This window comes from Vicugna pacos, chromosome 21, assembly GCF_048564905.1.
Source record: "Vicugna pacos chromosome 21, VicPac4, whole genome shotgun sequence".
NCBI lineage: Eukaryota > Metazoa > Chordata > Mammalia > Artiodactyla > Camelidae > Vicugna > Vicugna pacos.
In genome coordinates, this window is record NC_133007.1 from 7,176,672 (window position 1) to 7,202,513 (window position 25,842).

Below are 25,842 nucleotides of genomic sequence, written 5' to 3' on the forward strand. Positions count from 1 at the left end.
TTAAAAAATAAATAAATTAAAAAATTTAAACGTATAGGCCACTTTCCTAGCTAGACAAATAAATTGAGATAGTTTCTTTACTTTTTAAAAATCACTATACTTAACTTTCTAATATCAATCACTTATCTACAAATAGTAGTGATTTTTGTTTTGTGTGCTGATTTCCTTAAGGGCATCCGGACTCTAGTATTTTTCAAAATAACACGCAGTTTCTTTTGGAATACCAGTGACATGCCTGATCACAGTAGCTGTGCAGAACAGAAAGCAAATGAAATGGACTCCAGTAGATGTGAGAGTAGCTATCTGGGTAAGTGGAGTATTCCAAGGATAGAATTAAACTATATTGGAAGAGTTAACCTACTTGCTTATCCTCTACTCAATTCCTAAAGAAGAGACTTAGAGTTAAGTCAGTATTTAGAATTCTGATCATGAAAACAATAACAAAACAGTATAGGTTTATTTTCATAAAGTAGAGATTTTAATTCAACTCAACATACATTTATTATGAATCTACAATGAGACAAAACATTGTGAATATTTGTGCTTCTCAGCTGCTTCACTTTTGAATAGTATGTTTTTGGTATTTTGGACATCTACATGTGAATATGTTTAGTAAATCTTACTGGTTAATCGAGTGAAATATAAACCTCTGCTATTGGCAAAACTGGCTAATCTTGGCCTTATTTCATTAAGTCATTGAAGTCTTATATTAGTCTTCTTATGATAAGATCTAAATCTTTTCATTCTGGAACATATTGTTAAGATATGCAACGGTATGGAACATGAACGTGAGAGAGCCACTGAGAGTCTTTTAACTGTTACAAAAAGTAATTTGATTACTACTACAGCAGATCAGAAATCATAGCAACTAGTCATATTCTTATATTAGAGAATTCATTCTATAATGTAACAGGATTCCAGTATAGCAAACTAGATCAGGATGAAAATTATTGTATACCAAAATGTTATTCCAGTGAAAGACCACATGTCGTGGTCCCTGCTGTTTCTTAAGTATAAGAATGCAGTTGCAACAATGAAGACAGGCTGTTTGTTGAATTTTATGTAGTCAAATTTTGCTTGTACTTTGGTGAAATGTGGTATCTGGTGTTTGACTTTTTCAAGAGAAAATTGTGCTTTCATTAAGGTTAACTACAGTTTCTTCGCAGAATTATGTTCAACTGAGGTAAAAGTGACAGTATATTTTATAGTTTTAGAAATATCAAATGGTAAACTCAGATGAAGGGAAAAGTTTTCTTCTGTGGAACCATTGTTTTAAAAAAGAACATAAAAATGTATTTTAAAGGTCTGTTTTGGATAAACATCTAATTTTTTTCACATTTTTTAAGATTAGAAAAATCAGTATCTAATGAACTCATTTGCTAAGGCTTGGGCGCCATTGTTGTGGCAGCTTTCCTGGCTAATGTGCATCATGGGTAATAAGTTAAGGTCCACTTTTAGTTTTACTGTAAATGTCTCTGAGCCATGGGCCACTGGGGCCATTTCTGAGCTTGCTCCCTTACTGTTTTGGTTCTGACCTTTACTTCTACTCTATCACAGAAAGTGAGAATATAATGTCATAGGTACAGATCTCTGTGTTAATATTCCAGAGCCTTGACAGCAGTTTCCCATTCTGAATCTAGTTAATTGTTCTGTAGTACAATGGAGAGGATATAAGGTGAGGCTAATTAAGTTTAAAAAATTTATGAAGCCAAACTGCCTGAATTCAAATGCTGGTTCCACCTCTTACTAGCTCTGTGACCTTGGACAAGTTACTTATCTATAAAATGGGGATAATTATAATACCTTTCTCATATGATATTTGTGTAGATTGTATGAATATATATACACAGGCATCCCAAACAGTATGTGGCACAAAATAAGTTACTTTGTAACTGTTAGTTTTATTACTGTTATTAAGCATAGAGTCCCCACAGGGGAGACCCAGGGCACAGGGCTGATGGTAAGAGCTACAATCACATGTAAATACCTATATGTGGGATTAGGTACAAATTGCTCCCTTTTGCAGAAGAAAATGGGAAACTGAGAGGGGAGAGCCAATGCTATTATTAGGTCTGTGTTTGGAACTACAGAAACAAGAGAGTACAATCTTGTAACTCATAGTTACTCTAGTCTTGCGATCAGTAGTGTTTCATTTAAACTGCAGACTGGCAGAAAAAGCTCTGATTATTAAGTATATGGCTTTGCAAAGAGTCAAATGGTCCTGCACTACATATACCGACTCACTTAACAAGGAATCACTTTTAGTGACTTGTATAACTGAAAAGATTTTACCTAGAAGTTGGCACATAAATTGAGAAATTAGGGCAAGATTTAAAAATACAACAAGTGAAACATGTACAGTTTCCAGCCCACCCTGCAATAGGCTTTGATCTTCTCTGTTATAGTTTGCAGTTTGATACTATGTAATCTATCAGAATTTTATTAATCCCACTTACACAGTCAGCCATCTGGACCTACTCTAAGCAAGCCCCAACCAGTATACAGCTAAAATGATTGATGGGCTCTGGAATTGATTAGTTGTTCTGTGAGACAAATGAACTGTTTTGGCAGAAAATACCAGAGGTCACTGCTGTGGTCAGACACAAAAGCGTGTAGAATTTTAACGAGATGCTTTCATCATTGACTTATAAAGTTAAAATTTTTAAACCATAATAGATTTTGAGAATATTTTAAAAATATTTTTTCATTGCTTGCTCTCTAGTTCTGATTATAAAAGGATAGATGGTAAGAATAACAAACTAGAATGAAAGGGATAATTTTATGCTTACTTTTGGTGAATATGTGAACTGAAATAAAAGTATAAGAGCCAGTCACTTGCACATAAATTACACATACTCTAAAATTTTCCTGAAAGAAGTGTTATTGGAGAAGAAGCTACAGCATATATAGTTTTATTGTAAGTGATTTGTGAAATCAGATGATATATAATTCCATTTAGTTATTTATTCAAAGCTTCACATCGTTAGCAACCTGCTTTTAAAAAATCTATTTAAGACTCTGAGGCATCAAGAGTATATGTTTCACATACTACGTATTTTAAAAATTGAATTATTTGGATCTTTATGCTTGTAATAGGCTAACTCATTCTGGGATACTACTGTCCCGTTGATTCCACTGCCCTTAGCACCAGAAAGATTATTGTGCTTCCCTCCATCTGTTTGGCTGGTAGTAGTGAAATACTTCCCTGTTTCACTGGGTTGCCTATGATCAACATTGTGTTAACACTTTGGTGATAGGTGATAAATTGGATGACATATGTCTTGTTACATTCTGGTTATTCTTTGAGGACTGCACAACTGTGTGTAGGCAAGTGGGCAACTCCCCCTTGAGAATCTGACTGCTCAGAATGAACTTGAGTTATGGATTTATTCAGCCTGTAAAACCTCAGCTGGCATAAATAATTGAGAAAGCAAAGGTTTGTCTGTGGTGCATACCTCAGGGACTCATGGCTCCCTTCCTCCTCTCTACCTCCCTTTCTTATGAAAATGATCCCAGTTGCACTCCTGGATAATAACGCACCAAGCAATTAAAAGCCATGGGTGGCTGGAGAGAGGAGAAAAGGTTTAGTTAATGAGCTTTTCCTCTTCCAGTGCCCATGAGAGCCTCAGGAATGACAAGGCGATTAAAGCGAAGAGATAATTATAGATTATGTGAAAATGGGTCCCTTGGGACAAGCAGGTCTTGACATAAACAGTAACTGTTGTAAGAGTCTCCTGGCTCTCTTATTCACCCTTTCTTACATGCTTTATTTAGCTCCTGTGAGCTCAATGTCATGATGCCAACAAGCATATAGGCAAATCCACCTGTTTGCAGATCAAAAGCCCTTTCTGAACAAGAGGTCATTCATCTACTAAAACCATCATCATCTTTTCTTCCTCTCTCCTTATCTTCTTTCTTTTTTCTCCCCCTCTTCCTTTTCCCCACTTTGTTCTCTCTTCTATCTACCCCTTTTCCTTCTCTCTTCTTCTTTTCCTTCTCTCTGTCTTATATCCTTATCTGTATGTAGTACCTGTGAAATTCTAGGTACTTAGACTTGTTTAAGTGCTATAAAGTTTTTTTTGGTGTGTGTGTATGTGAGCGCATTTATGCATATACTTATGTATATACTATATGTGTGTAATCAAAAGTGGTTATAATTAAAGAAAGATATTTTTAAAATGTTAACAAAGATGTCGGTTTTGTGTGATAGAGCCATCCTCTTAATTCTCATTGAATTGTTATCAGCTATTCTCTCAACAGTGAAAGCAAGCGATTTTGGTTCTTTGCCTTTCAATTTATGAGGTCTTTGCTGATTGCACTGTATATATTAATAAATGCTGGTGTTCGCTGACGTTTGAATTCTGTGTGAGAATGGCATGATTACATTAATTACATGGTTTTATTTAAAATTTTGCCTGATATAAAATTTTATATGTTCATTAGGTGAATATTTTTAACAGGATGTTATGTAAAGTGTGTTATTCCTAGGTCTATGTGTCGTATCGGTCTTCTCCCTCTCTCATCTTCTAACATAGAAATTCTGTTTCTTATGTTCAAAATAATCCAAATTCATCTTCTTTTTATTATCACCACTATCACGCCTTTTGCATAACCATCACTACTATAAACAATCATCTTCTCTTGGTCAGGATTCTACAGAACAATTGCAAACTAGATTCCTCACTTCCTTTGCTGTCTCCACCCCAGATTTATAACTCAGATCTCATTATGTCACTTCCTTGCTTAAAACCCTTTAATGATTTCCCATAGCACTTAGGGTAAAATTTTAAAACCCTTAACATGTCTTGCAGGACCACTCACCGTATCATCTAATGCCAATTTTCCCCTCATCACATGTTTGCTCTGCTCCAACCATGGGCCTATTTTTATTTCCTTGAAGGTCCAGTTAATATTTGTTAGTGAATTGATTCAGAGTGTTATCTGAGAGTATGAAGAATGACCCTTTGCTAAAATTTTAAGGTAATAATAATAATGTCAGTTAGCATATTTTGACCACTTATTGTATACCGGTAACCACATTACATGTATTAGACATATTATTCCACTTAACCTTCAGAATAATCCTATGAGATGTAGGTGTTATTAATATCCTATTTTACAGATGAAGAAACTGAGACTTAAAGAGGTTAGTTTACTTGCCTAAGGTCACATGGTTTGTAACTCTGCTCTTAATTGCTACACTGTCCTGCTTCTGAGATGTTTGAGGAATCACTGTAACCTCTAGTTAGTGAAATTGAATTTGATAGTTGTTATTATATTAATATAGTGAGTATCTTCAGTTTACATTTTTTAATTAAATTTCTTTTCCATTTAGTGTTTTTTAAAATGTGCTTCACTGGTAAAATTAGAGACTGTAGTCCTTCATTTATCAATATACTGATGATGATGTTTCCCTTGGATTAATTGTTTTTATTGATTTTAGACTCACCTTAATGGTTGAGAATGTAACTCATCTCTGTAGCCAAGGGATTCTATAGATTTTTCTGATGTGGGCACTGGTTTTAGAGGGATTGATCAGAGCTGAACTACATTTTTCTTATAGACATTTAAAGTATCAGAAATTTTCAATCAACTTTTTTGGAGTTAAGCAAATTTTAACAGGTGAAAATGCATTTTTACTAACTAGTGTTTTTATAAATTATGGCTAAATAACGTTTCCAGTATAACAAGTATCTACCGGAAGTATCTGGGGCATAGATCTTTCCTTTACCATTGCTTGCTTGAAAAAAAATGTGAGCAAAATATGTTAAAATGTAAGTGGTTTCATTTGAAGGGAGCCCTTATCAACATAAATAAGATAATAAATAGAACTTTTGTATTTGACGCTTTTAAGAATTTTCTGGTCTGATAACTAAATATACTGCATATATAACCCCATCTGAAGATAGTTATTATTTGGTGAAGATGTTGCCATTACCACATAATAGGAAGGGGAAAAACGAACTGATTATTTCCTCTAACTGTCTGAAACCAAATACAGGTGTAGTAACACTGAATGGGAAGATTGTGATTCAGTATATATGAGTTCTTTCAGTCATTCACTTGTCCATGTGGCACTGTATATTTTGAACCTACCTTGTGAATTCATCAACTAAAACACCATTGTTGTAGAACATCACTATTTAAATACCATTTTTAAAAAGTCAGTATTTAATTGTAAGATGCTGAAAATTTTAAGAGACATCAGAGGTATTAAAATATGAAAATGTGTGGTTTAGAATCAATAAAATATGCCAGCTTTGTAAACGGTTCCTCTCAGTATTTATTTGGCATAGGATTTCAAGAATTATTTTTAAGAACAATACAACAAACAACAATAAATAGAACAAATAAAGCACTTTCTTAAGTGCTTTGATCTCATTGCTAGGCTTCTGGAGCATTGTTACTGCCCAAGCAGTGTTTTGCTTCTTCCAGGGCTTAGGACCAAGGTGTTTCCGAAAGGAGGTGCTATCTGCAAAATTGTACCTGTGTAATTTTAATAGTACAGTATAGACTCTCATTTATAGTCTTCGATAAGATTAAGACTCAGAAAGTGTTTTACAAGGTGATACTAACATCAAAAAATTTAATTAGGTATTAATTAAAAGTAGAGATTTTTAATGTGCTGCATATGACAACTATGACTACTATTTAACCCTTGAGTTAGGGGTTGATTTCCCCGGTTTGGCTCCTCCCAGATAAGCCTAATACCAACACCTTTGAGTAAGAACACATTCTTTCAGGGAGAGAAGCAGCTGCAAGTAAAATTAAAATATGCCTGTATTTTTTTATATATCTGTAAACTAAAACATGCTTTTTATTTAAAAAATACAATTTTTTTTTGTATTGAACTGTAGTTGATTTATAATTTTGTTTTTGTTTCAGGTGTACAATATAGTGATTCAGTTATATATATATGTTACTATTCTTTTTCGTATTCTTTTTTATTATGGTTTATTACAGGATATTGAGTATAGTTCCCTGTGCTATACAGTAAGATCTTGTTTTTTATCTGTTTTATATATAGTAGTTTGTTAATCCCAAGCTCCTAATTTGCTCTCCCCACCCGCCCTTCCCCTTTGGTAATCACAAGTTTGTTTTCTCACAAGTTTGTGAGCCTGTTTCTGTTTTGTAAAGTTCATTTGTATCATTTTTTTAGATTCCACATGTAAGTGATATCATATCATACTTGTCTTTCTCTTTACTTCACTTAGTACGGTAATCTCCGGGTCCATCCATGTTGCTGCAAATGGCATTATTTCATTCTTTTTCATTGCTGAGTAGCATTCCACAATCTCTTTATCCATTTATCTGTTGATGGACATTTAGGTTGCTTCTATGTTTTGGCTATTGTAAATAATGCTGCTATGAACATTGAGGTACATGTATCTTTTCAAAATAGAGTCTTTTCTGGTAATATGCCCATGAGTGGGATTGCTGGATCATTTGGTAAGTCTGTTTTTAGTTTTTAAGGAACCTCCATACTGTTCTTAGTGGCTACACCAGTTTACATTTCTACTAACAGTATAGAAGGGTTCCCTTTCCTTCACACACTCTCCAGCATTTATTATTTGTAGACTTTTTGATAATGGCCATTGTGACTGGTATGAGGTGATACCTCATAGTAGTTTTGGTTTGCATTTCTTTTATAATTAGGGATGTTGAACATCTTTTCATGTTCCTGTTGGCCATCTGGATGTCTTCTTTGGAGAAATATCTGTTTAGGTCTCCTGCCTATTTTTTGATTGGGTTGCTTAGATTGATCTACGTTTTTTTTTTTTTTGATGCAATTTTAAAAGGGATTGTATTTTTACTTTGTCTTTCTGATATTCCCTTCTTAGTGTAAAGAAATGCAACATATTTCTGTCTGTTAATCTAGTATCCTGCTACCTTGATGAATTTGTTTATCAGCTCTACTAACTTTTGTGTGGTGTCTTTAGGGTTTTCTATATAAAGTATCATATAATGGCAATTTTACCTCTTCCCTTCCAATTTGAATACCTTTTATTTCTTTTTCTTTTCTGATTGCTGTGGCTAGAACATCTAATACTATGCTGAACAGAAGTGGTGAGAGTGGCATCCTTGTCTTGTTCTAGGCTTTTAGCTTTTCACTGTTGAGTATTATGTTGGCTATGGATTTGTCATAAATAGCTTTTATTATGCTGAGATGTGTCTCCTCTGTACCTACTTCAGTGAGGGTTTTTATCATGAATGGATGTTGAATTTTATCAGATGCGTTTTTGCATCTATTGAGATGATTATGTGGTTTTTGTCTTTTCTTTTGTTGATGTGGTGCATTACATTGATTGATTTGCATATGTTGAACCATCCTTGAGTCCCTGGGATGAATCCAAATTGATCATGGTGTATGATCCTTTTTATGTGTTGTTGGGAGTGAATCTTAATTTTCATGTAGATATTCTATCTCAGCTTCCAAAATATTGATGGTTTATATTCATATCAAAAATTATATAAAGATTATATATAGACATGTATAAAATAAAGATTATATTCACACACACACACACACACAGAGCTGATCCTTGAACAAGGCAGAAGTTAATCCAAATGTGACTATGGCTGGCCCTGCATATCCAGGGTTCCTCTGCATTTGCAGATTCAACCAGCACAGAATGTGTAGTACTGTAATATTTACTATTGAAAAATATCTATATATAAGACACACAGTTCAAACCCACATCAAGGGTCAACTGTATATAAAGGTTATACAAAAAAGAATCAGTAATGGACTTTGAACATTGTATTTGGCATATGAGACAGAAGGTTGGAAATCATAGTCAAATGAGATCAGCGAGATGACATCATTGTTTCCTAGCACTGTATTTAGACAGACTAGTAATCCTTTACCTTTCAGGTTGACAGTTTCTGGCCGTACATCCAACAATAAATTAGGAACTTAAATTCCTACAAAGATGTAGCGTTCACCAGCAGTACTGCTGAATTTTCTAAGACGTGTGCAGTGCAGGCTTTCATCCTAAAAAGTCTGGCTCCTAAGGAGCTTCACAGTGGCTTTTTGGTGAATTTGCTGTGGGTCGGTGTCCATTCTTCAGTCTCAGAGATCTAGATAAAAGACAAATGGATAAGCAGACCCTCAGAGACAAAGTAGCAATAAAAAATTTTATCTGAAATTGAGGTGTAAACTAAATGGCTTATTTATTTACCAAAGGGGCTGTATCTTTATCTGTGATCCAAGTGCTTTGATACCCTGGGTGCCCTTAGTCTGAGTATTCAGGAACCCAGAAAGATAAATTAGTCAGTTTACCATTTGTGCACATTAAATAAAGTAAGAGAAAAGGAATTGTTTTTAGAGTTGCTTTAGCCAAAGTTCTAATGATGCCTTTTGAACAAACTGTCTCCCGGCAGAGAAATTCCTCAGAATGCTTCTTTGCTTCCGATTGTTTCAAAACTAACTTCACTTTTTCTTCCCCTCTATGGCTCATTGCTGACCGTACCTCCTACTAATGGTAGTTGTCTTATTGTTTTGTTTTTGTTTTTGTTTTTTAAGACGTGTGAAGGTTGGTGTCTGAATTAAGTAGCTCTTTAAGTTTTTGTAGGAGACATTCTTTTCTCATTAGTAGCTTTTATTTAGTTTAACTTTAGGAGGACGGTTTTACTCCAAGTTTTGGAAGGTGGATAACTATTTTGTTTTCTAGATAATTTGTTACTAAACATTTGTTACTTATATTATATGCAGTGTGCCGAGAAGCTTCTTTCTGATCTGTTGTCCAGCTTATCCCTTTAGCCTTATCTCCCAGCACCCTGCCATACCAGTTGCTTGCAGTTCCCCTGAACACCTGTTTTTGTTAATGCTTTTCCTTTTCTTTCTGTTCTTCAGAATCCTTCAATAACATAGCTGGGTTGTCAGTTTATCTGTCAAGGCTAAGTTGTAATGTCAACTCTCGATAATGCCTTCTTTGATCATCCTTTGTTGAGTGGCCCACTCCTTGCTTTGGGCCTCTACTTTAGAATATTGGGTTAGAGCAGTGATATGCTAAAAAATCTTTGCTAATGTAGTTCCTAAGAAAATTTTGGAACACTGTGTTTCCTTTTACATTTTTAAGATAACATCTAAAATTTTTATTTAAAACTTTACATAATTATAAAGGGCAGAATTTCTGACATTTTATAAATGGAATTTTAAAATGAACAGATTACTGTTTTAGATGTATCCAATGGAATCTAAATACTGTAATAATCTATTTTTAAAAATACATGAACATATTACCATTGAGGGAAACTGTGAAAATAGTACCAGCTCTGTATATTATTTCATATAACTGCATGTGAATCTTCAAGTGCCTTGAAATAGAAAGTTTAAATAAAATAAATAAAATTCTGACTTTGATTTAAAAAATATGTTAACAAGGTCTTTAATAGTTAGAAATTTTACATCACTTCTTTTTCTCCTTTTATTCTACTTCTCCCACACAATCTTGTTTTAAAGCAGTATATGTGTAGTCTTAGCACAGTATCAGTTCTCTGCAACAAAAATATGTATATAAGTTGGAATTGTTAAAAATTTTTAATTTTCTGTGATGCAGAAGCTTTAAACATTAAATTTTTCTCATTTGAATTATTATTTCTATACAGTTGATCAACATTATTACACCTTGTGTTAAATGATTATTAAACATAGTAAAATTATATTGGAAGTGTGTCTTACCAAGATGGATGATGCTTTTAAAAATAGTTTAACAAACGAATATTATCCTTTATTAGAATGAGACAGAGATCAGCAGCAAGTCTTTTTTGTTTTGTTTATTTCACCTTGTCCATCCTCTGACCTTTGTTACAGAAGTCTCCCCAACACCAATTTTTCATCAAAATTGTCCCTTTGTTCGCTACTCTGGATAATTTTATATCTTGGGGAAGTACCACTTGGGGTTAATTTTTTTCCCAGACCTTTTCTGGCACAGTGGACCCTTGAACAACATGAGTTTGAACTGCGCAGATTCACTGATCTGCGGATTTTTTCACAAAATATGTGCTTGTTACTACACAGCCTGCAGCTGGTTGAATCCTCGGATGTGGAACCCCAGATACAGTGGACTGACTGCAAAGTTATAGGCAGGTTTTTGACTCTGCGGGTGGTTGGCACCCCAACCCCCCTGTTGCTCAAGGATCAACTATATGTTAAACGGAGTACTTTTAAACAAAAGGATAACAAGTTTAATTAATAGTCATTTGCTAAATCTTAGTGAAGTCTTTTGATTATACTTCCTAGAAGTATACCAGAGAATGGAGAGAGATGTATGCTTTTCTTTTATGAACTAGGAGAATGGCTGAGCAGGGGAATGCTGAAAATGGGAACAGTGATGACGTGTTTACCACAGGAACCTTTTCAGGTAGATTAGTTGAGGAAAGAATGTGTTTATTTAGAGTTGAGCTGAAATTGATTCTTTTCTTATTTTCCATACCTGCACATTCCCTTAAAGGTCTTTTTTTCACTCCTCGAGCCCACAGGTATACATTCCTTGTTTTGAGGAATTAGTGGCATTTGCTTATATTTGTGTAGGCATTGGCTTGCTCTTCTTCGTGTTTTCATTCATTCAGTGAGTAATTTTTCATTGTCTGTTTATTGGAGTACTGTTTTTGTATCTGATTACCAGTTGCTTGATAAATGTATGAATTGAATTGAACTGTTTACTGAATATGTCTATTAGATCGTTAGATTTCTGATCTACTCCCATAAATGTGTTTTTTAATTTTATGAGGTAGATGGAAAGCAGTTAAATGGACTTTAGGTAGCTTGCCATGAAATCTAACTATCTGAAATATTCTTTTGATAGGAAAATGTAATCTTTGTAGAAAGTGGTGCAGATAGCATTTTTGGGAGTGGGCAAGGATCTCTTCTTCCTATGGTTGATGAAAGACAGCCATACTTAAATATCATCCTTCTCTTTCACAAGTGTGTGCCCTCATATTTCAAAAGAATTTCAATGAAAGCCAGTGATTTCCTTCATTCAGATATATACTTTCTGTCAATTTTAGAAAATTTGGAGTAATTTAAAGAGAGTCTTTCTGTCTTCTGCTAGGGATAATGTGGGACATTATGAAAAATGAAAACCTCATGCTCATCTATAGAGAATGGATATGATAATTTTATCACTCACATTCAGCAGAGAGAAAGAAAGGTAACTGGGTAAGAATCATAAGAAAAGGGAGGAAAAAGTGAGAAGATATAGGAGGGCACTGGGCGTTTATTAAGGCTCTGCGATATTTGGTGTTTCAATTCATTTGCACGTGTTTCATTTAAGTATGGATACACAGAAAAATTTCCCATGGAAGACTGTATTAATGAGATATTTAGAGGGAAAAAGATAATTTGGGTTGTATATTGTACATAATCTTTAGGCATCAAGAAAGGAAATAACAGAAAGATATTACTCTAGATGTTTCTCCATTTTGGCCACCAGGTGGTGGCATTGTATAAAGACAGCTTGGTTGCTGGCAAGTAAGACAGTCAAAACTTGAAATTGGAGTAGATAACTGTACTTAACAACTAGGCCCAAGAGCATCACTTAATTTTTTTTTTATTATTAGTTACTCAGCTTTGTAGCACATTTGTGGTGATTTTGACTTTTCTTTTGATATTTAATTTACATTGTATACTCTTCCCTGAAGTATTGTATAAATATCTCTATGTGCCTAAAATACTTAGCAATGATGAGCTACAATTGATAAGCAGGTATCCGGATGAAAAAATGCCCCTGACTTCCAAAAAAATTTACTTATGAAAACAAAATAATTGATATAAATGATAAGTGTCAGAAACTGAAAAACATATTAAGCAGTATAAACATTTAAATAAGTTTGTACTGTACTTCCTCTTAATGCTCATGGCATAGGTATAATGCACCTTTGGGATTAAGGAAGAAGAACCACTTAGAAGGTCCTCTCATCTCTGAGTAACCCTTATGTGTTACTGGTTTGGGTAACCTACCTCCCAAGGATCCCCCATACTTTCCTTTCTGTACCCTACCACCAACTACCCACTATTTTCAAATTCAAAACAACTGGTGAGTAGTGTATTTTTTATTATCGCTTAAAATGTCACAGTACTGTCTCTCACAGCTGAAGTTGCTGCCTCTTGAATTGGAAGGGTCTCTGTTACTGGATTGAAGGAAAATAAGTCCCTCTTATTCCCAAGTCAGAATGCTGAATGCCCTTTTTCACAGAAAGTGCATTCAGCACTTAAAATATAGCTAGAATAGGGTTATATGCAGCCTTAATTTAAAAACTCAGACTTCTCCTTTCTGGGGCTTTGGCCTCAGACTTCTCTCTTTTCTTTCAAAGTAGGTGATCTGGAAAAGCATTTTTTCTTCTGCAAATGAATATTTTCAAGAGACCATGTATTTTTTTTTTTTAGCATAACTTTTTACCTGGAAACCTACCTCATTTTCTTCAGCTTGAAGCAGGCTGTTTCTCATTTGTTTTCTGATAGGCCTTTTGAAAGATCCAGCTTTACCTTATTTAATGGTTATAGATTTTTATCATTTCAACCATACTGTACATGTATTGAATGTAAAGTTTCTTGCTTTTCCTTGATATCTCTTATCAAAAGAATCTTGCCCAGTGCCTTGCATGTAGTAGGTACTCAATTAAATACATCGAATGCATAAGAAAAGCTTAGATGATTAATGCCAAAGTAGTGTATTTTAAATTAGTTACCTCTGACTGGAAATAACTTTTTATGAAAAGGGTATACAATATTTAAATTGGCTTTTAAGATGGAAGGACTCCTGTGGCCAGGTGCTTTAATTTCTGATGAATGGAAGCTATGGCCTTACCATACTAGTTATAGTTATAATTTTTGTAATTCAAATTACATACTTTTATGCCTGTTTAGAAAATGCAATCCACATACAGAACAGTTTCATTGTTAATACTCCAAATTACTGATCCTTTTTGGAGTCATTGCTCCTTTTGAGAATCACACTGAAGCTACCTCCTCGTCCTCCCTCCACTAACACACTTTAAAAAAATGCATTTGCACAGATAATTCTGTATACTGTTTTAGAGAACTCGTAGACCTCATGTTAAGAACTTCTGCTTTAGATTCTGGAATAAACTACAGCTTGCTCGTTGAGATGCAGCCTGATATAATAGAAAAATGTGCTATATACAAAATCAGTTGATCTGAGTGAGTCCTGGCTCTTGCTCTACCTTTGATAAATGCAATACCATTTGACGGGTCACATAACCTCTTTTTACCTGTGAGCGAGGAAGTATCTATGGAGTGAAACTGTTGGATCAGAGTAAATGAATTAGTGCATTGACATACTTAGAATAGTGCTGGGTACGTAGTATGCTTCCCAGGTTTTGTTCCCAGTCTTTGTTTCTATTATCTCATGAAAGATTTTTGGATTTTGTCTTTCCCTTAAGAAAATTACTTTGGGGTACACACACACACACACACACACAAACACACACACACACACACATATACATACATACATACATACATACATACATATACAGATATAGATATACACACACACATATTTTTAACCTGAATAGCAATCGATTTATCATTCTGTTACTCTGTAAGAGAATAAGAGTAAGCTATGTCCTCATCTTTTGATACCTCTGAACAGGCAATAGTAAATGACCTTCTCACTGCAGTGCTGCATTAGAAAATTCCAAGTCAGAGGATATATGTGCCTGTCAGTGTGTAAAAGTAACTGGAGAGAGAAAGAGCACTGAGGAAATCTCCCCGAGATTTATGTTATTGTACTAGTGTAACTTGTTAAAGCAGATGAAGCTTTTCTCTGTAATTATAGTTGCTAAGCACTTCAGTCTTTTCAGAGGTTGGAGGTATTATGTCTTACTGAAAATCCATAATTGTTCATGTAAAATTCTTTATAAAACAGATTCTATTAATGTTTGCAGCAAACAGGTTGTACCAAAAATATGTATTTTTTATGTATTACCTAGTAAGTAAGACACTTTTTTTTTTTCATTTACTCTAATTAGGGAAGAAGACAAAAACATATTTGATTACTGCAGGGAAAACAACATTGACCATATAACCAAGGGCATCAAATCGAAAAACGTGGATGTGAATATGAAAGATGAAGAGGTAAGAAAAACGTGCCCTGTTAAATATTTTCTTATGTTTTATTGTTCTGCCTCAGTGCTTTTCTTTCTTAATGGCAGACCTATGAACTACAACTCAAACTACAGTATGGTTAAGAGTATATCAGAATATCTGGGCAGGGGAGTGTTTAGCTCAGTGGTAGAGTGTGTGCCTAGCATGCATGAAGTCCCAGGTTCAATCCCCAGTACACCAAAATAAACAGACAAACAAACCTAATTACCCCCCCCAAATTAAAAAAAAAAGTATATCAGAATATCTAAATGAGATAGCGTTACCCATTTAAGATACCCTCTGTGTCCTTATCCATTATATTTCTTTCTATTGTAGAAGTAACTAGCTGAAACTTGCAGCAGGAAACTAACTTACATTTTGTCCATGTTAAAGAGTGAGACTATTAACATAATATGTGAAATCCATAGGTAATATAAAAATATTTATGAATACCATTAGTGTCTTCCATCATTATACCTTAAACAGGTATATTGTCCTTTGCCCAGTAACTATATTTCTAGAAAACTGTGTCAGAATTTTGGTAAATCCCATCATTTAAATGCAGGCCCACTATTTAAAGGGTTCCTATGCTAGATCATTTTGTAAAGTATATTATTTCTTAATTTATTTGTTTTGTGAATAAAGCTAACCACATGTTGAGCTTAAACCTGTCCCTGAATTATAGTTGTTAAAAAATTACTTTTAATCACTTTTCTCAATTTTTTATAATGCAGTAAAGATGATTGAAATGACCAAAAGGTGGCAACTGTTAGGAAGAGGACATGCAGTGATCATAGGTGATGTGTGGAGTAGATAAATAATCAACTTATATATTAACTGAGAGCTCTCTATACCGGTTAGCCCTTAATATTATCTCACTTTTAGGCAACATCCTTCCCGTAATATATTGGCAGTGACATCTGGAACTGAAAATGTAAGACTATAATTCTATAGTAAAGGAGCACCAGTAATGCCATAAATAACGAAACAGAGCCAAGAAAGACGTAGCTAGACAAAAGCAGAAGCCAGATTGTGAAACAGTAACACCGGGTCTTCTGATTCCAACTGGAGTTCTTTTCTTGCCTTTCAGGACGAGAATACATTTTATTTTAGTAAATCAGGCACGACTGCTTCCCTTGATTTTATTGTTGTTTTTAAATTTTTGTGCTCATGAGTTAAGATTTTTATAAAATTAATGCATGTAGATAGTTCAAAGAAAATTAAATAGTAGTACACATAAGCCTTACAAGAAAACACGTACTCCCTTACCTGCATCCTTCTCACGTTTGATTCTAGCTCCCTTGAGACAGAAACTTTCGATTATTTTAGTTGTTTCTTTTGCAGTTTACCTACATAATACCTTCTAAATAATTAAAGGTAAAATAATTACCTTCTAAATAATATACTTGCATCTTTTGATTTACCAGCACGAAACATTATTGATTTTCTTCTGTATTATGTTAGGATTTAGCAATTTCACTCATCTTCCTCCCTCCCTCCCCCCCCTTAACATAGTTATATCAAGGCTTTTAGTTTTAGCTTTCTGATTAAATCTCTATTGAATCAATGCCTTTATTATTGTTATTATGTAATTACAGTATAATGTAAGTAATAATGTGATATAGTCAATTATAATACAGTTATAATGTAATTATGTTATTATTATGACCATGTAAATGTTGTTTGTTGCTAAGCTATGGACTGTACTATGTGCATCAGTCAGTTTTTGCTGTAGCAAAAAAAATAAGAAAACCCAAATTTCAATGGCTAACAACTGGATTTATTTCTTGCTCATATTTCAAAAGGTTTTGAGTCAGTTGAGTCTCTGCTGGGCTCTGCTAACCTTGTTTGGGCTCAGTTCATCTTGATTTCATGTCTTCTCATTCTGAGATCCAATCCCAATGGATAGACACTATATGGGGCAGACAATAAAGGCAGACAGAACCAGACCTCACAAATACATTTAAAGCTTTGCTTGGATATGGCATGTGTCACATCTTCTTAATTCCTTTGTTTGAAACAAGTCACAAGGCCAAGCCTCTGGTCAGTATAGTAAGAAGTCTGCTCTGGTTATAGGGAAGCAAGGAAAGGGAGGATGGGGGGGAATGAATAAATTATATATAATATAACCGATACACCATTTTGTTTTTCTTAATGTTAATAATGGCTTCTTTTTTGTTTTTATATTTTCTTGGTCTTCTATATTCCTGTTGTTAATTCTTTCCTCAAATTGCCCGATAGAAGTCTTCTCAGCACAGTCAAGTGCATCAGATAATCAATCCCGTACTATTTTTTTTAAGCGCTATTTCTTCTGGAACCCTCTTTCCTTTTCATCTCTAATCTGAACTGGTTGCTCTCTAGGCCACTCCAGTAAGTGTTATTCTGGGTTACGCTTTACCACTATCCTGGGAATTCTCTTCCTCTTTCTCCTGGATTCTCCTCTTCTGGGCATCCCAGGTCTTCACCTTTTATTGTTTACTTCTCTGTTTTGATGGGCCGTCTCCTCCAATATCTTCCTCTTTTATTTGACCCCTGCCCACACTCATATATAGTCTCCCCCATTATTAACATCATTCACCAGAATGGTATACTTAAAAAAAAAAAAAAAACCAAGGGTGAACTTACACTGATATATCATAACCACCCAAAGTCCATAATTTACCTCAGAATTCACTCTTGGTGGTGTACATTCTGTGGATTTGGACAAATGTATAATGAAATATTCATCATTATAATGTCATACAGAGTATTTTTACTGCCCTAAATATCCTGCATGCTCTGCGTATTCATAACCTTGCTCCCCTGGCAACCAGTGGTCTTTTTATTGTCTCCACATTTTGCCTTTTCCAGAATGTCGTATAATTGGACTCATACATATGTAGCCTTTTCAGATTGACTTCTTTCACTTAGTAATATGCATTTAAGATTCCTCCATGTCTTTTCATGGTTTGATAGCTCATTTCTTTATAGTGCTAAATAATGTTCCATTGTCTGGATGTAGCACAGTTTATTTATCGATTCACCTACTGAAGGACTTCTTGGTTGCTTCTGAGATTTGGCAGTTATAAATAAAGCTCCTATAAACATCCATGTGCAGGTTTTGTGTGGATGTGGATATAAGTTTTCATCTCCTTTGGGCAAATAACAGGGAGTACCATTGCTAGATTTTATGGTAAGAGAATGTTTAGTTTTATAAGAAACCTCCAAACTGTCTTCCAAAATGGCTGTACCATTTTGCATTTCTACCATCTGCAAATGATGCTCTGTTGTTAGGTGCATACACATTAAGGATTGCTATGTCTTCTTGAAGAATTGACCTCTTTATCATTATGTAATGCCCTTCTTTATCTCTCATAGCTTTCCTTACTTTGAAGTCAGCTCTGACTAAAATTAATATAACTATCCCTGCTTTCCTTTATTGTGTTAGCATGCTGTATTTTTCTCTATTCATTTGCTTTTAATCTGTATGTGTCTGTATATCTAAAGTAGGTTTCTCATAGACAGCATATCATTGGGTTGTGTTTTTGATCCACTCTGACAATGTCTTTTAATCGTTGCATTTAGGCCGTTGACATTCAAAGTGATCACTGATACAGTTGGATTAATATCTATCATGTTTGTTACTGTTTTCTATTTGTTGCCCTTGTTCTTTGTTCCTGTTTTTGTCTTCAACTTTTTCTCTGCCTTTTGCGGTTTAAATTGAGCATTTTATACGATTCTGTTTTCTCTCCTTTCTTATCATTATCAGTTAGGCTTTTTTTTTTTTTTAACCTTTTATACTAGTGGTTGCCCCAGAGTTTGCAATATACATTTACAACTACATCTAAGTCTACTTTCAAATAACATGATACTATTTCATGGGTATTGTGAGTACCTTATACTAAGAAAATAATCCTAATTCCTCCCTCCTGTCGCTTGTATCATTGCTGTCACTCATTTCACTTATATGTAAGCATACATAAGCATATATACACACATACTGTATATGTGTGTATACACATACATACTGTATATGTGTGTATACACATACACACAATAAATAATACATAAGCATGTATAATCAAATACATTGTTGCTATTATTTTGAGCAAACTGTTATCTTAGATCAGTTAAGAATAAGAAAAATTAAAGTTTTTATTATACCTGTAAGTATCCCTTCTTTACACATTCTTTCTTTATGTAGATCTATTTTTGGACCTAAATTATTTTCCTTTTCACTAAAGAACTTTTAACATTTCTCACAAGGCAAGTCTACTGGCAATAAATTTCCTCCGTAGCTGTTTGAGAAAGTCTTTATTTCTCCTTCACTTTTTTTAAAATTGAAGTACAGTCAGTTACAATGTGTCAGTTTCTGGTGTACAGCACAATGTCCCAGTCATGTCTTCTTCGCTTTTAAAGGATAATTTCTCAGGATACAGAATTCTAGGTTAACAGGTTTTTTTTTTTTCCTCAACAGTTTAGATATGGCACTTTACTCTCTTCTTGCTTGCGTGGTTTCTGAGAAGAAGTCTGATATAATTCTTATCTTTGTTTCTCTATAAGCAATGTGTTTTTTTCCTCTGGCTTTCAGGATTTTTCCTTATGTTTGATTTTCTGTAATTTGAAAGTGATATGCCTAGGTGTAGTTTTTTGGGCATTTTTCTTGTGTGGTGTTCTCTGAGCTGCCTGGATCTGTGACTTTGGTGTCTGGCATTAATTCAAGGAAATTCAGTCATCATTTCAGATATTTCTTCTGTTCTTTTCTCTGTTTCTTTTCCATCTGGTATCTGTGTTATGCATATGTTATACCTTTTGTAATTGTGCCATAGTCCTTGGATATTCTGTTCTGGGTTTTAAGGGGTTTTGGTTTTAGGTTTCTGTTGCTGCTGTTTTTAGTTTTTGTTCTCTTTTCTTTTCAGTTTTTGAGGATTCTGTTGACACATCTTCTAGCTCAGAGTCTTTCCTCAGCCATGTGTAGTCTACTAATAGACCCATCACTGGCATTCTTTCTTTCTGTCACAGTGTTTTTTATACCCAGCATTTCTTTTTGGTTCTTTATTAGAATTTCCATTGCTCTGCTCACATTGTTCATCTATTCTTGCATGCTGCCTACTTTATCTGTTAGAGCCCTTAAGCATATTAATCATAAGTGTTTTAAATTCTCAACCTGATAATTCCAGCATCCCTGCCCTGTTTCATTCTGATGCTTATTCTCTCTTCAGATTGTGGTTCTTTGCCTTTTGGCTTGCCTTGTAATTTTTACTGAGAGCTGGACGTAATGTACCAGACAAAAGGAACTGCTATAAATAGGCCCTTAGTAATGTGGTGGTGAGCTGTCAGGTAGAGAAAGTGTTCTATGGTCCTATGATTAGGTCTCAGTCTGTTAGTCAGCCTCTGCCTCTGGACCATGAATCTCACAAGTGTTTCTCAGGGTTTCTTTCTCCCCCTTTAGTTGGGACAGAATGGCTAGGGTGGGCTGGAATTGAGTATTTCCCTTCCCCCAGGTCAGTTAGACTCTGCTAATACCTCAACAGGTTCGGCACCGGTTAAACAGTTTCCCCTGAAGGCAGACCTTGTTAAGAACAGAGTGCTCTGGCGTATTTCAGAATGGTTCGTGTCCCCTCCCCTGCCAGAAGCATGAGGAGATTTTGCTCTGATATTTATTATGGGAACTGGTAAAGCTCCCAGATGTAAATCTCACAGTATTGGGGGGGGCCATCCTTTGAGTAGATGCCCCTGGAATTTTTAACCCTCAGAGTTGTCTGCACTGAGCCTCCAGGTCTTCCTACCTGGCATTGGTCCCCTGGGTGGTGTCCACTTGTGAGGCTCTGCTCCAGGATGTCGAGTTCACCTGTCTGTCTCTCTAGTCTCGGGGGCAGTGGTTTGCTCTGTGTCCTCCTTCCTCTTATGGATCCAAGAAGAATAGTTGATTTTTCAAACTATTCAGCTTTTTATTTATTGTTAGGGTAGAGTGGCAACTTTCTAGCTCCTTACATGTGGAACTGGAAACTGGAAGCCCACTTAGCTTTTCAGAGTCACTTTTTTACTGGAAATTATTGTGTCTATACTATATGACCCCTATTAGAATTTTCTGTCTTTTAAATAGTAATATTATACAATGTGGCTAATAGTTTGCAGAGTACTTTCACTTATTACCATATTCACTGTTCTGTAAGGTACTTTCACTAATGACCATGTTGTCTTCACGACAACCCTGTAAGGTAGACATTATCCTGTTTTACAGTCAGGAACTATTTCAGAGCTGCATGTATTACTTGCTCAAATACATGCAACTACTAAATTGGAAGGAAATGTAGGTCAGAGAGAGTTCTTTTCACCCTGGCCTTAAGAAGGATAAGCAGTTTCCAGTCAGCCCTGCTAGTGTTATGCTCTGATTTGCAACAATTTCTTTTATAAAGTAGGACTAAAAGTCAAATCCACTTGTGGCCTCTGCAGAGATCATTGGGCAGCGGTGATAGGGATAAAAATAAATGCCTGGAACACAGCTTACACTAAATAATACCACTTTTTTTGTGAAAGTAAAGGAAACACTTGTAAAATGTATTGCTTCAATCATTCAGTTACTTTGATACAGTATGCTTTCCCAGGTCTTCCAGTTTGTTACCCATGCAGCTACCTTTACCCTCAGCCTGCCAGAACATTGTGTTTCCATGAACAGATGAAGTGCTTACACATTCATAGACTGAGACGCCAGGAATTCAGTTGGGTTCTCTCATTGCTCCAAGCAGATTTCTGCCCTCTCAGCCATGACAACTCAGGCTGGGCTTTGAATACTGATGGCAAGCCCTTTTATTATTAATCAGAGATTTGTATGAATTAATTTAAGAACATGAGGGAGATGGGAGTTTAAATTAGAATCAAACTTAACATCCTAAATAAAATAAAGCGTATTGCTTCTTGACATTTAAAGCTCTAGCAAATGAAACAAAAACTTTGTAAGCTTTGATGATGGATTAAAAGTATATAATCTCAAAGTTAAGTTGCTAGCTAAATACTTTTAACCTCTTTATCAAGCAAAAGACATTTCCCTACTATAATAAGTTGGATAACAATTACAGTTTTGAAAGGACATCCAGTTTTTCTAAGTGTTTATCTGTATACTGTATGAACTTGAGATATTTCACTACTGATTGCCTGGGATTTCTTTGGGTTGGTATATGACTTTATTTAAGATGTTCACCCAGCAGGTTCAGCACAATTTCAGTCTTTCCCTGAGATGACTAAAAATTACATATATTGCACTTAAAATTTTCTGTGAGCACAAAAAGAAATTTAATTACTGTCATAAAATGATAAGCCACTTTTGCATTCCCACCTATTGAAATAAATACAATTGTTGTTACCTAAAATGCATAGATTTGGACCAATAACCATCATAACACATGAACATGTATATAAAATACCCTTTAAATAAAAATATGAAGAGAAATGTGAAAAAGATCTAAAAGCCTGTCATTTCAATTTTTATTTTTGAGCTGTATTAATATAGCTCTTCACACATGCCACATATTTACAGTTCTTCCAGGAAAATAACTTTTAAGGGTAAAGGGTGATTTAAATAATTTGTAAAGCATACATAAGGTATGAGCAGAATATTTCTTATCATTCATCAGACACATGTTATGTCTGCACAATTCTTGTCACACAGATTATTTCTCAGCTCAGTACCGTGTACAGTAGACAGTAAATAAATGCTTATTAGTGATATTTAAATAGTATTTTAAAACTTTACATTAATTTGAATTTGTTTTAAAACAAATGTAACAATGTAGTAATATTTGAACAAATTAAGATGGCATTATTCCAATGCAGCTACCTATCATCAGTCCCCCCAAAACATTCATACAATTCATTGGTTTTTCATAGATTCTAATACACTTCAAAGTTCTTCTTTTATTGAGCTACTTCTTTAGTTAAGGTCTTTCCTTTCTGTCCTTTTGAAGGCATAATTTTATACCATTTTCCATATGTTTATTGATTCTTTCAGGTACTTTGAAGACAGTCACTTTTCTCTTGACTCCATTCCTTTCCCTTCCTGCTTTGTTTTAAATCTGTGGCTCATGTCAGAATATAATTTAAATGCTTTTGGCTTGAGAAACTGCTGCAAAATCTGGCAAAACTGACAGTATTAACCTAACAAAGAAGCAGAAGATTTAAGAGGTAGAGTCATTATACTAAGGCTAAATTTATGTTTTTATTTAAGAAAAGGAGAAAAAATTACATCCTCTTAAACAACTTTCTACATTTGAGTATACGTTATTTTAGTTGTGTAGTTGATTAAAATATTAATTTGAAGGAACTTTGTTCATTCACACTAATAATTGAGAAATACATTCTAGATTGTCAGCTTATGCTCATTTGTATTAATACAGGTAGCAGCATTGAAAAAATCATGTCTGTGGTAATACTTTACATCAGGAACTCATATTTAACACAAAATCAGAAAGTTGTGAATGTAGTTTAAATCTTATGAGCTTTGGCAACATATTTTTAGTTTGACTTTTTTTATTTTGGTAAAATATAAGTAACAAAATTTACAGATTTAACTATTTTTAAGTATATAGTTTTCATGGTGCCAAATATATTCTATTCACATTTTTGTGCAACCATCACCACCATTCATCTCCAGAACTTTTTCCTCTTCCCCAACTGAAGCACCATATGCATTAAACACTAACTCTCCTTTCTGCCCCTTCCCCCAGCCCCTGGCCTCCATCATTCTGCTTTCTGTCCCCATGAATTTGACTACTCTAGCTACTTCATGTAATGGAATTATACAATATTTGTGCTTTTGTGGCTGGCTTATTTCACTTAGCACGGTGTCTTCAAGGTTCATCCATGTTATATAACATGTCAAAATTTCCTTCCTTTTTAAAACTGAATATTTCATTGTATGTATGTGCTGCATTTTGTTTATCTAAATATCCATCTATGGACACTTGTGTTGCTTTCATATTTTGGCTATTGTGAGTCATGTTGCTATGAATGTAGGTATGCAAATTTTTGTTTTTTTCCAACTTTATTATGAAAAATTTTAAACATACAGAAAAGTTGGAAGAATTTTACGTGAACATCAATATCCCTACCGTTCGATTCTACCACCATTTTACTATGCTTCCTCTATCAACATCCGCCTCTCCATCCATCAATCTATCTTATTTTTTGATGCATTTCAGAGTATTTTATAAATAATGTATTTTCTTCTGAATGCTTCAGCACGCATATCATTAACTAGAATTCAGCATTAGTTTGGTTTTCTTTTAGGGTAGCATTATATGCAATGAAATGTACAAATCTTAAGTGCATATTCAGTTAATTTTGACACACATATACTTATGTAACTGAACACCTGTCAAGATATAGAACATTACTGTCACCCCAGAAAGTTCCCTCATGTCCTTTGCCAGCTGATTATTTCTCCTAATCCCACAAAAGTAACTACTGTTCTTATAATTTTTCTCCATAGATTGTTTTTGCCTGTTTTAGAACTTTGTATAGATGGAATCATAATGTGTACTTTTTTATGTAAGGCTTCTTTCATTTAGCATGTTTTTGAAATTCATTGATATCATTGTATAGATCAGTATTTCCTTCCTTTATTTTGCTGAGTAATATTCCATCATCTGACTATATCATAGTGCATCCATTGTCTTATGATGGACACCTGGCCATCTTATTACTGCTGAATTATTACTTTATACAGGATGAAATAGAATCTCCCTTGCTTATTCCTTTACCCTTTAGTTACTAACATTAAAGCTTAGTAAGTGCCTATAAAGGGATTTCTTTTTTTTAAGCAGTGTATTTAAAATCCTTTTGAATTCCCCGATAACTCTGCAGGACCATTTCTGTTTACTCTAGATCTTAGCCAGTGAAAGAGATCAAGTACACACTGATTTCAAATGTGTATTAGCTCCCATGGTGGGCACATCTTGAGATCATAAACTGCCCTCCAATCTTACTGCTGTCTGAGTTTTTGGAAGAACATTGTTGATTCTCTATCGAGAGATGGAAGTAGGAGGCATTGGCTAGTTTCTGGTGGTTGCAGGTGGGGGGAGTTCTCACTCCGGCCAGTTGCTGTAGCAGCGTCAGCAAAGGGTAGAAGATAGGTTTAGGAGAGAGGGGACAGAGACATTACAGGGTATTAGTAGCCAAAGTCAGTCTCTACTACAGTTGTAAATTGAAACCCAGTTTTTTTGAAGAGAGAAATTTAAGTTGACCTTTTTACAGTATTTCATTTGCTAATTAGACAATACTGTAACATACCGTCTTTGATAGAATGGCAACTCTTACAAATTTAAACGTACCAACTTTGCCATGTTTTCATCTACAGTATGTAGATGTATGGTATACACACTTTGTTTTGTATCTGATCTCAAAATACCATAAGAACGTAAAGACTCGTTTTATAATACCATCTTTTTTCATTTAATTTGTGATTTCCAGGAGTAAATCTAATTAAAAAAAATTCTCCATGGTTTAAGGACAAGTAACCAAGGATATCAAAGAAGCATTTAAAATATTAAGACCTACTCTGTATTTTCCAGAAGGTATGGAAGTAATACCACTTAATAGGTTAGCGGCCACCCTGCGCTTTCAAAGCACTTTTGAGTCATTCATCTGTCTGAAGTAGGGCGGTCTTTGCACCCTTGGTTAATAGATGAGAACTCTTTTTCCCCTGGTGTTTTACTGTATTTGAATTCCAGAATTTATCCAGAGCTCTCCAAACA

The 25,842-nt window shown here is 34.6% G+C and overlaps 1 protein-coding gene across 1 annotated transcript in view; it reads left to right on the plus strand.

The window, feature by feature from the left end:
* ACBD6 (acyl-CoA binding domain containing 6) overlaps positions 1-25,842 on the plus strand; it is a 156,931-nt gene that overhangs the window by 56,562 nt on the left and 74,527 nt on the right. Inside the window, exon 5 of the mRNA XM_006211792.4 lies at positions 14,998-15,103. Within this exon, the coding sequence (XP_006211854.1) occupies positions 14,998-15,103 (106 nt within the window). The remainder of the gene's footprint in view (positions 1-14,997; positions 15,104-25,842) is intronic.